This window comes from Passer montanus, unplaced genomic scaffold (assembly GCF_014805655.1).
Source record: "Passer montanus isolate IOZ18808 unplaced genomic scaffold, ASM1480565v1 scaffold64, whole genome shotgun sequence".
Lineage (NCBI taxonomy): Eukaryota > Metazoa > Chordata > Aves > Passeriformes > Passeridae > Passer > Passer montanus.
Window position 1 is genome coordinate 722190 of NW_024371482.1, and position 12964 is coordinate 735153.

Genomic DNA, 12964 nt, shown 5'->3' on the forward strand with positions numbered 1-12964 from the left:
CAACACACAACACAGAGTATTTAACTTGCAGAAGGAACTGTGACTATCTCTGTCCCCTGCAGTCCTTAGTGACCTACATGACAAAAAGGCAAGATTTTCTGCAAGTCTTAGTCAATTCAGTACTTTTTGGCCCTCCAATTTCCTCAGCAAATTGGAATTAAGTATATAGTTTGTTCTTGCATGGACTGAATGTGAGATGACTGATTTTTCTCCCTTGTCTCTGAACCCAAGCTTGACAAAGTGAAATGTAACAGGAGAAAATGTGGAGCCAGTGGACACAGCTCCACAGTGGAACTGTTTCTGTTCACATACCTGCAGATAAAGCCCTTTTGAGTTCATACCTAGCACTCCACAAAAAAGTGTCTGGGTTAGCACTGGGATAATTCTCTCCAAGTTGATAAAAACTTGGAAGTACAAGCTACATCTAACCCACTGAGTTTGTACTATTCAGTATTATAAGCCAGAACCATCCTCTTGTCTCTCCCACAGGAGACACCCACCTTCTCTTCCTTTCTCTTCTCCTTGTCTTTATCTTTGTGTTTGTCTTTGTGTTTCTCTGAGCTGCCATCTTTGTGTTTGGTTTTCTCCTTGTCTTTGTGTTTCTTTTCCGAGGAATCTTTGTGCTCACTGCAAGACAAGAGAGTGTGTTTGCAGAGGAGAACACAAGGAGATTTGACTAATACAATTTCCAATGGTAAAGAGTCACAGGTTTTGATGATTACAAGCCCTAAAAAATAAGGGATCACCTTAACAGGAAGATCCACCACAGTCTCCTGTCGGGCATGACCTGTTCTCCTTGGGAGGAAGAAGAACAGGAGGGATACCACAAAATCCCAGTTGCCAAGCCTTCACTTCAGGACACCCATCAGCCTGGACTGCTGAGGAAATCCACAGCTGCTACACTTAAAGCTCAACGCTTTAGGATGAATTCCCACTGTCTCTGCTTTTCCTCTTTTTCCTAGTCCACATAAAAGGTCACTGGAACAGAGCCGCCAGCCCCGTCAATGCCCGTGTCAGCTTTTGCTCAGACAACAGTTTGTCATTGTAGCAGCTCTCATCTCTGGAACTTAAAGAGAAAAGCGCTGATCTCTATTATTCCCAAACAGATGGGAAAACCAGAGCAAACAGGATATGTGATGTCCTTGTGTTTATGCAAAGTCAAACAGAAAAGGCAGGAATAATGCTGCAGTCCTCAGCTGGAGCTGTTGATGCCGCCAGAGCCAGCCCAGCCCTGCTGGAACAGCCCCATCGTGTGGGGCAAGAGCCCAACAAAGGTGTTTCCAAGTGACAGTCTGGTTTGTAACTACTCTGGTGTTATGCATAGCAGTACTGAGAGTTTAAATACCTAGAATCTTTAGTCAGAATATGGGAGAAAATGCATACAAGGAGAAGAACATCAACCTTTATTATTCTGTTTCTACCCACTTCTGATTTCTGAGACATCATGATAAATTTGTATCACATTTTCAACTTTTTCTTATCCACTGGAAACACACATGGCTGTTTTCAAATGAAAATGAGGTTTCTCATGGAATGACAAACCTTGAAGCCAAAAGTGAAGCAATACTCTCAGGAGACTCAGAATAGAAACATCAAGAACTGGCCACAAGGATTAGCAGCAGTGATGTGGAAGCCAAGCAACAAGCCTGGCAATTCTACAGGCCTTCAATACACACTTATAAGGTTGTGTGGACTCCCTGAGGTCACCCAGGGCTTTAGCAAGCCAAAGGCATGGTGTAAATCAGCATGGATATGCACTAACCAAGCTGCGTTCCTCATGCTGGCTGCTCACACTCTCCCTTCTCAACACTTGAGTCCCATCACTGCTGTTCTCTGGGACACACTGTGCTTCTCCTCAGGATTACAAAATGCACTACACAGCTTTACTAGAAAAAGGCACTTTCCTTATTTCAGTTATTTCAACACTCAGGTGCAAGCTCAAACCAATCTGGGTGAACACAGCCCTGAAAAACAATGGGAATGCTGGGCAAGGGCATGATTTTTTAAAATTACAGATTCTTTGAGATTTTTTTCTATCACAGAAACAGACTGCAAAAAGGTTGATGCCTACAGAGAGCGGGCAGCACATTAACCAGTTCCCACAGTCTGTGTGTGATTAGGAGCAAGGCAATCACAGTCACAAATACACCAACCCACACCCAGCTTACAACTGCAGACACCAGCGTGGACAAATGCATATGAACCTGCCAAAGGTCTAAATAATTCAAGCCCAGAGTAGCTTGAATAATAACACTCCAATAAATATACATTGAATAAATTGAATAAACACACACCAGCCATCCAAGCTCAAGCAGCTAAAGCATGAAAATCCATCTCCGAAGGAAATCAGTACATTCACATGCTGTGTGACACCAAGAGATCAGCAGCCAGAGAAACCAGTTTCATTTTAACTCTCTAGCAACCTCTCCATACTAAGCAGTGAAGGCCTATCTGAACATCAAAAGGCAACAGGCACTCTAGAAATGCTTGCAGTTAGACACACAGCACATGTTGCCTGTGAGCAGACTCAACAACTGCAGACTATTCTTACCCAGCAGATCATGTTATGTACAGTGTGTCAGGCCATGCGAGAACAGACACGGAACATCCTGACACTGGATCCTGGAAATCCACGACATGCCTGCTGCTCTGATCTCCCATCCCAGCTTCTGTACCCTGTTTATTCATCAGTATTCCAAGCTCAAGACACCTATTTAATTTTCCTTTGCTCCAATCAGATTCACTGACTGTCTGAAAGCAAAAACTCCACACATTACTAATAATTTTTAAATTCAGGAAGGTCTGGAAATTCTGTCTTGATATTTTGCACTGGTATCTGTATGCCAGGTACCCCATTTGCCAAAGATTTAAGGTTGACAATTTAAGATGTATCTCAACCCGCATATATTTAAACCAATACTCATAATAATAACAACAACATTCAATATCAATAATCAATATTCAACCTTCCTATATCAATCCAAGTTGTGGATGCCCCATCCCTGTATTCAAGGCCAGACTGGACAGGGCTTGGACCACCTTGTCTGGTGGAAGGTGCCCCTGCCCATGGCAGGGCGTGGAATGAGATGAGCCTTAAGGTCTCTTTCAACCCAAATCATTCTGTGATTCTACAATTCTAACATTAAAAAAAATTGTAATAAACACACACAAGGCTCAGACTCATCTTGTTCTTTACAAGTCTACTTGTGTTTATTTTCTGACTCTTTCTTGTTCTTATTTGATATTTAAACCCTACCTGAAATAGCATGTTTTACTGAGACATTAATTTGGACTGTTAAAGCATGGTACACACTGCAGCCACTGGAGCTGGTGCTCTGAGGCAAAGTTCATGACAGTGGCTGTTGCTTGGGAGTTTGGAATAGCAAAAAAAACCCCACAAAAGACCAAAAAAGAGAAACAATTTGGCTTTCCAAAGCACCATACTCAATCACACTACCAGCCAAAAGCACTAGCTTTCAGTAAATGACTGAAAGAGCCCTGGGATGTACACAAAGCATGATTAAAAGCAAACTAATGGATGACAAACTAGATCAGTAAAGCTAAGATTGAAACAGAAACAAAATCCCATTGGTCTAGAGAGGCAGAGATAATATTTGTGTGTGCTGAATGCTTACAGACCACAGCTGGAATAAAAAAAAAAGTGCTAAAACCTCTAAAAACTTAGGCTTGTTTAAGTAGAAGCTCAAATGACATCCCTCTTGAAAGACAGTAAGTGGCCAGCATTGAAAAGCTGTCATGCAATTTAATCTCACTTTTTCAGCACAGTTTCTCAGATCTTTCAGCATCAGAGCCAGATTCAAGAAGTCTGATTTCCTGACTCATTCTTAGTTGTTGGTCTTAATTTAATTTTTTTATCATAAGACTATCCTTCCCCTTTGCTCTGCAATGAGCAGTAAATTTCTCAGCCAAGCAATGTGTGCTCAGATAACCTAAGGAAACTCTGTCTCCAGTTTCACTCTGCAGCTTCATTTTCCACAGATCAGCACTGCTGGCTTGGCCCCGAGGTGCTGCTTGCTGCTGCTCCCGGTGACTGGGAGGAATTCCCTAGATAAAAATCTGATATTGTGTACTTTTCACTCCAATGTTAAAAGGGAGCATAAATTTCTTTCCCTTATTTGTAAGTGGCCTGCTTGCCAGCCCTGCTTCCAGACATTGGACCACAGCTCTTCTGCAGCTCAGCACAAAACTTCTGACATGTGCATCAAGGAAGGCTTGTGCCCCTCTTTTCTTGGAGGGATGGAAATCTCCATCTCCCAGAAAACCTCCCTTGGAAATGAGCTGATAACAAAGGCCTCAAGCAACAATCCTTAGAAGAGGAACTTCTTTTTTGTCCCAAAGCAAAGCAAGTTGCTCGCATATTAACTGCAGTCAAGCTGAGCTGCTTTGGTCTTTCACTTGGCTCAGATACACATGTGAGCCTACAGGGAACACAATTTAACCACCACACTAATCTCAAAAGAAAAGAGAAGGCAACAGGATGCCATCCTTACCCCGAAGATGGAGTTTCAGCCTTCTATCAGAAAGCTATTTCAGACAATCCCAAAGCTATTATTAGGAGGGACTGGGAACAATTTAAAGATCAGAAGCCTATCTTCCTGGTCAATTCAAAACTGGAAGAAAAAAAAAATCACTTTTCTTTAAAGAAACCGAGGAAAATGGTCTCAAGATCATAGAAGGCAACAGGATGCCATCCTTACCCCGAAGATGGAGTTTCAGCCTTCTATCAGAAAGCTATTTCAGACAATCCCAAAGCTATTATTAGGAGGGACTGGGAACAATTTAAAGATCAGAAGCCTATCTTCCTGGTCAATTCAAAACTGGAAGAAAAAATCACTTTTCTTTAAAGAAACCAAGGAAAATGGTCTCAAGATCACATGCACACTGCTAATTTTATCTTGAATTCATTGTTCAGAGCTCTGTGAATCCTTTGTTACCTTTCCTGCACATATCTCTCTGCCAACAAGCCAGCTTGGAGTCATGGAAGTAGGACAGCAAACCCCCTGTAAGATAGAGGGAAGCTCCAGGGGAAGCTAGCCTGAAAACAGGACAAGTGGATCATAACAATTGCTCATACCCAGCCCTGCTGACAAAGTAAAGTCTTCCTTCTCACTCAGACCACTGCAGTTGCATCACTGCAACAGAACTCAGAGTTATGCTCTTGAAGGTGTTTCAAGACAAACCTGCAGTGTTAGTGTTTTATTAAGGTAACCAAGAGCAGCGGGAGATTACATTAACACAGGCAGAACAAGGGATTACATCATCTACAGGTGTATCATGATACTACTGGCTTAGCTCAGACAAAGGCCAGGTGAGTACACACATCTCCTGAAGCACTCTATCCTTTGTGCCAGCTTGCTTACTGTCTTCCATTTACAGTTTTAGCGTAAACAAGGACAGCCAAAGGCTGTGGAGAGCTCAGGCTGAAGCACACGAAGCAGAAAATGCATCAGAAGAAGCCATTTCCCTTGTAAGCATGGATATATTTCCCAGTGAGAATGCCTGCAGGAGAGAGGAGAGGGAGAGGAAGGGAGCCCAGGCACCTGGCAGCAGCTGCTCAGGCTGAGATCACATGGGAAAGTCACAAGTGGAAAGTGTTTCCAAAGAACAGCAGATGTGCAGATCACAGCTTCCTCCTTCAAACTGCAACAGCTTTGCAGTAATTTAACACTGCGTTCTTCAGGTGCCATTTATGTACGTTAATAATCCCTTCCCAGGCCCTTTCCATTCCAGCTTCAAAACCACAAGCTGGGAAGGATGCTTTATCTAAAGTGTCTCTTATTTCCTCTCTCTGCTGTAATTAGCTCGTGACAGGGAATCTGCTACTAGCGAGTGCCAGCGCCGGTTGCCATCGGAGCTGTGCCTACTCGGGAGCTGCTGCAGCACAAGCGAAGCGTAAAATCCCAGGGAGTTGTGATTTCAGTGCAGCCTAAAACCACGACGGGGACAGGGCACAGGTGACACAGCCCGTGTCTCGTTTGACGCAATCCAGTATTAATGGAAACCTGTGATCACATCCAGGCTAATGCACACCGAGGGAGAGCTGCCTGTGCAGGGAGTGCTTCCAAAGCGACAGCACCCCAGGGAAGGACGGGTTTGCAGCTGGCTTGCAGGATATTATGCTGTTAGAGGGTTATCATATGGAATTACAGCGAATAAACACGTGAGCCCCAAAGGTTTTGCTGGGTTTCTGGCAGTGAAATAAAACAACCTGAAACCATTCTTCCCAGTGGTGAAAGGAGTCTTTTTCACAGATAACAGATCAAGCCTTCAGCAAGAGGAACAAGATAAAAAGCTGGACTAATCAACAGCTGAAAAAAATTTTAGGAATGAGAACAATATTCACACACTGAAATGAGGATCATGCTTAGCACATGTCTTCCATGGACATGTGAGAATTAAGTAGACTACTAAATAAAAAGCAAAATATAGTCACTACTGGAAGGCAGTGTCACATCAGAAAACTGCTCAAGGTGAACTGTGCACTAAAATGGAGTAGAAAAACAATCTCACCCATGCTGGCAAACAGCAGGTGTGAAGTCTTTTTTTGAAATTGCCTTTACCCCTACACTGGGTATCCCTGCCTCTTCCTGTCCCCAACACACACCATTCAAAGCAGATTAGAATTACATAATATACCAGAGGAGGTGTGCAAGAAATCAGAACTGAAATTTATCCTCATCCGTGGCTAGCAAATGCCTGGAATGTGTGTTTTTCCTAGCAAAAGCATAAAATTAGAAGATGCCAGTGAAGATAAGGTCTGCGAATCCCTTCTGTGTTCCAAGCTTCAGTTCATCCCAAGCTGTGATCACAAGAGATTTAGTAAATGGAGGAAATATGCAATCTGACAGAAGATTTTCTTCCCGCGGCTCCGTTGCTTGTCAGGCTGGCAGCACGGCTGAGCGCTGCAGAGCAGCCTCTGCTCCCATCCCCTGCCCCAGGCAGCCCTGCCCTGCTCACTCCTGGCAGCCCAGCTCCCTGCAGAGAGCCCGGGACAGCTGGCACAGACACACCTGCTACTGCCAACACTTCCAACCCTCTCTCTAACAAGGCTTGGCTTCAAAGGACCTGGTATTCCATTATTTTATGTGGTCTACTCGTCTGAAACACTCAACTCCCACGGATCAGAAACCTATTGCCACATGGGATTTGTTTCATTTTATTTTTATAACCACTGACATTTATATTTAATGGATGTGTATTAGATTTTTGTTTGGAGACCAGGAAGTATGGGGCTGAGAAAATGAGCAAAAAACCACACTTTGTTGGATAGTGATGTGGATTTATTTCTTGATACAGACTGTTCTTAAGTGGGCTTTGCATTTTCTTTTTTTTGAGGGGTGATGGGTAGGTCTGAGGCACACAAATGTTCTCTGTCAGTTTACTACAGCTGTAAATGAGTGGTTAAGACACAGAAGTGTCATCTTGTGAGTGGGAGAGGAGGAAAGCAAGAAGCAAAATTAAGAAGTTCTACATACCATTCCACACACTTCTGTCATATGAAATCAAAATTGTCTATTTTAGGTATTTCAGAGACTTATCTTGGCAGTTTAGATCCTTCAAAGTCTGAATACAGGAAACATTTATTCTCCTGCATTGGAGTTGTTCTGTCTTCTTGAGGCAGGTTTTATTTTAAAAGTCTTTTTTAAGTACAGGACAGGAAATGAAACTGTCAAACTATTACAGACACAGAAACGATCTGCTTCAAACACAACCACACACTGCTCTTAACTGTGCCCAGTGTGCACTGTGCTTCTCAGAATGCAATCAAGGGCTCTTCACACACCACAGATAAAATATCAAAGGTACCAATCCAAGTCTCCCAGAAAACAATGGCTTCAATTTCTGCTAAAGCACCATTCAACGTCTTTTTGAGAACTACCAAAGATACAGCACAGCTTTTGCAGTAACACAGCAGCTTTTCTGAAATGCAGAATGGATTTTGTGAAGATTTACATGCAATTTGATAAATCTAAGATAAATTTTTCCAAAGGATTAATTTACAGCCTTTTATCATGTGCTTTAAAAATTCTTCATACAGGTAAAAACCATTGAAACCCACCCACCCCATTCTTGTATCCTGGAAAATTTTTCTTTAATTTCTAGATTCATGGCTCTTTTCCACTTGTTTCTCATTGTCAAAGGAGAAACTTCAGTACAAACAGGCAGGCTTTTTTTCCTTCAAACAACTGTCACCTAAAATCCCATTCTCACAGCAACTTACATTTACAGAATTGCATGGGTGACAGCTGAATCAAAGCATTCAGGGGAAGAAATGTTTAAATTTCAATTATTTCTATGAAGTTCTGTTACAAGTCTACTGTTCTTGCACAGCAAGCAGTGAGGTACCCTGTACATGACTGAGCATGAAGGGGATAGTGAAGATTCTGGAGTACTCCTAAAGGAGCGATCCCAACAGGATCAAGGCACATCCATGCATGTTAACTTCCCAGGAAACACCTCCAAAACCAGATCTCAAGATTCAGCACTATAATACTTTCATTTTTAAGGTGGCAGCTCTGAAAGGTAGCGTGCACTCAGTCTGAGAGAGTGAAGCCTTCCCTTGTGAAGGAACCTGAGGGGCAAAGCATTACTGTGTATTCTCTCCCCAAAAATGCTTGAACCAACCCCCTGCACATGCATGCACTCAGTCATGCCACCCACAGACAGGGACCTTGTTTTGGGACCCCAGGATGCAGAAGATACTGCCCTCACAGGACAAACAGAGACATGAAAACAACTGGGAGCATTAGGCACAGTGCCTAGACAACATGATACCTTTCCCAGAGGGATTTCAAGACAACATGGTAGGGAGGAAGGAAGTACTTCAAGATAAGGCATGATTACATGTTACCTCCTCAGCTACACCTCAAAACATCACAGCCATTCTACCTTCTTTCCACTGCTTTGGTATTTATTGTTTGCAAAGTCAGCTACAAGTTATGAGCCATAATTAGTTTTTCCAGTTAAAAACATGCTGACCATTTCCAACTCCTACACAAATGAAGCCAAAGCATTAATGAATTTGGGAATTTAAAGACAGCGCTTACATTACTCCTTACAAAAGAATGTGCTCTGCTAAGATTTTAGGAGAATGGTTTTTCAAGCTAAGCAATGAACATTTGGACATGTGAGGCAGTCAGTTTTACGGTGCCTGATGATCAGGAAAATGAAAACTGGAAATCAAGGCAATATAGATGTGCGAACAAAGGCAAAGAACATGTCCAAAGAATTTCATCCTTGTTGTGAGAGCCAGCAAATGCAAGTTATTTGCCTAGGGGTTTTTCCCCATCAAAGACACATTATGGAACAGTAGGCTCATGTAACTTGTCATAAGATCACAGAAAATTCAAAGCAAGTGTGAGCCCCATAAAACAAACCCACTTCTCTGCACAGACTCCCTCCTTTTCATGCTTCTTTTAAATAGAAATCGTTGTTAACACAAAGTTTTTTGCTCCTTTTCGGACAGTTGCACAGCAATTATTTAATACAATTGCTTGCCCACAGCATAAACACTATCTGTCATTCACCAAGTGTCACACCAGAAACTTTCCCTCCAGGGACTGGCTTTTGCAAGTTTTGGTGGCCATTTAGGCTCCATGACACTTGTGTGTCAGGACTTACAACAAGGAAAATTTCCCTGAGTAACATCCTAGCTGTGACGTATTTGCCCCATGCTCCACCACACCAAATCATCACACAGACCTCCACATCTTGGTTTGTGCAGCTCACAACCCAGCCTAGGGAGCAAATGGACCAGCAGCTCAAGAGCTACAGGCCATCACATCAATGTGGGTGACCTGGCAAGTGACTGGCATGAAACACCTTCCCCATCCAGTGGCAGAGTAATGTATAAATCACATTGGACTAAACAGCACACAATCCTTTGGGATCCCTCTAACCCAGCAGTTTCCCAGTGCTGCCTCACACAGTGGGATATTCAGCCACTGTGGTGGCAGGCAAGGATACCACTGTCATTCTGGGGGACCATCTTTCCAGGCACTTCTGATTAGGAGAAGTCTCAGTAGCCACATGGGGGTCTCACTATGCTAAAGCAGTGGGGGTCTGTACCAGCATGAAGAGAACTCCACACTCCTGACAAACAACTGGAACCACACACAAAAGATTATGAACAAAACCCACCAATCTGCATGAAGGGAAGGCTGAGGTAGTGTTCTACACCTTTAACAACTCTAACTACAATAATCTTTTATACATTAGTATCAGCTCACATTTGCAAGATACACAGCTCCAGCCACCCACATGGAAATGCAGGCAACGACAAAAATCAGGCTTAAAGCTCCCACACTTACAAAACCACACTCAAAATGTAGCAATTTCATGTTCATTTATTATCAGAGTAGTAATGTAAGACTGCACATTCAATGGTTTTTTAGCCTACAAAGACTTCATCCACTTTTCCCTCACCTATTACTGTGCTTGGACTTTTCCCGGTCTTTATCCTTGTCCTTCTTGTGCTCTTTGTGCCGGTGTTCTCGGTCTTTGTGTTTATCTTTGTGTTTGTGAGAATCTGTAAGCAGAGAAAACAAAAGAAATTAAATTGGGAGAAAACTCCACACCTCCCTCGTGAACCTCTGCATTTTTCCCCACCGCATTCTAGTATTTTTGTGATTCAAAATTTGTAACAAAATTCTTGGTTTCAGAGGTCCTAAATGGATTCATTGTTCCTGCAGCACAAGTTAATTCATCTTGGCAACAGCTGCATTTTCACGGTCTTTAGTTCAACGACCTTTAAATGCTTTATAGACCCTGAAGAAATGCAATCCTTCCATTAACTAGATACCTATAGATATAGCAAGTTCAACCTTATTTGGCAGATGGGCAGCCTGGCTTCCTATGCCTCCAAGGATTCATGCTGAATACACAGAAAGGATATAGGAACAAAGCACAAAGCTGAGGTGTCAGACCTGTTGAATCCCAAAATTTAATACTTCTATTTCCACAAGTATTTAATCTTGACAAAGCATCCTTCCCTTCTCCCTGCTGTGAATTAAAACCATTTCTTTCTTATCCCCAACAGTATATAACATGACAGGCAGCAGGCAAGGAAAATGGGGAGTAATGGCAGAAAATGAAAAGAAAGGGTGAAAAGGAGCAAGAATTCTCTCCTCCTGCTTCTCTACTGCAGGACACATTTACCTCCCTCCGATAACAGCCCCACCAAGGAAATGCAACCTGACAGCTGTAATGAGCTGTGTTGGTGGTCACCCACCTACACAGGTCAGGGCGGGTCCCAATTATGTGACAGGTCAGAAATGGGAGTTGGCACTCAAGTGAATCTACAGGAACACAGTAATTTTATTGCTATCAGCTTCTACTCTGAGTGACACTTCCCATCCTCAGTGACAACTGTGCTGTACAATGAAGTCCTTTAAAGCACCAAGGAAATGAATTCAGCAGAGAAAAAGAGCAACACAGTTGAATTGCAAATAAATGCATTTGCAAGCATTTTTTACAAGTATATTGAAAAGGAGATGAGGCTGAACTAGCACCTCAAAACCACCTCAAAAGGCCATTTATAGTGAAGGTCAGTATAATGGGAGGAATATATGCAATACCCAAAGACTCCCCCCAGGTTTTATTTTGAACATGCTACTCAAAAGTAACCAAAATTAACCAGGCTCTTCAAGAAACCTAAAATCTGTGCTGACTTTGGCAATTGTTTTTCAGATACCAGTGCTAGAATTTCCACCAGAGATCCTGGATCTAAGGTATTAATGCTTCGTTAATTGTAAAGATGCAAATATGCTACCATTCCTCTAAAAAGACTCCTATCCCGGCACTAAGAATAGGAAACTGCAACAAAAGGATTTTGTGACTTTCAGAATCACATGGGAAATGCACTGCAGAGCCAGGAACAAGCCTCATCCTCCTGACTCCAAGTCTTTCGCCACAAATTCATTTTTCTCCTTAACTGACACCAGCTCTTAAAACCTCAAAACATTCAAATGGATTTAGAAGAAACATACCCACAGAACACGATTTTAACCTATTGCTTTCTGTAACTTCAGGGTTTGCTTTCAGACACCAGCAGAAATTCAAGATAAACCAACACAAGAATATTGACGTTCAAGCCGCCAACTTGCCCTGTGCACCTTTCCTCCATCCCCCTGAACTCAGCAATGTTTCCTGGTGCTCTGGTGTACACAGTGCACACATTTAAATCGCAGAGCTTAAGTTTTCCATATTTTGATATACACGTGGCAGGTTTTGTGGAACATTTGGTGTTACAGCATAAAGCACCCAAGAGCTTTCGAGTACCTAAAGAGCAAAATCTCTTTCGCAGCAGGCAGAGTCTGCAGGCATCTCTAGCAAACTGTGTGGGGACCAGACACCCACACGCTCTGAACTGCAGAGAAGCAATTTCTCTGAGCCCTTCTTCCCACCAGGACAACACACATTTCACTGGCAAAAATGTTTTCGCAATGCGTTTCACACTTGTGATTCTTCAGTTCAGCCAGGAGCTGGAAGCTCTGGCTGTTTGCAAACTGCCTGGGGTTTATTCCACAGAGGGTTTACTCACTGATTCCCACAGCCCTGGCTGCAGCAAACAGCAGCTATTTACACTTGATGAATAGGTAAATTGCGAGAGAAACCAGCGTGATGCTGTACACAGAGCTATGTACAGTCACAGTATAGCACACACACAATCAATTTTTCCTATCAACCAATCAATGGAAAACGTGTGTGACTGTGCTCAGAGCTATCCTTTTTAGAGGTAACAGCCACACGATGACTTGTCACCAAGAAAAGCAGGTAACAGAACAGTTTATCTTGATCACCAGATTTCCTTGCAGCTGACTTGTGCTTTACAGCTGAAATTAATATTTACCCTTGGAAACCAGCTCCAGGGATATACCCTACAATTGCTTGAACTGAATATCTGTTTCCTCAACCCTTGGCTCTGCTTACAATGATTTGGTAT

The 12964-nt window shown here is 42.7% G+C and overlaps 1 protein-coding gene across 1 annotated transcript in view; it reads right to left on the reverse strand.

The window, feature by feature from the left end:
- Positions 1-12964, reverse strand: part of TOP1 (DNA topoisomerase I) — a 65982-nt gene that overhangs the window by 26350 nt on the left and 26668 nt on the right. Inside the window, exons 3-4 of the mRNA XM_039728126.1 lie at positions 10447-10549; positions 501-627 (exon numbers count right to left, since the gene is read on the reverse strand). Coding sequence (XP_039584060.1) covers positions 501-627; positions 10447-10549 — 230 coding nt within the window. The remainder of the gene's footprint in view (positions 1-500; positions 628-10446; positions 10550-12964) is intronic.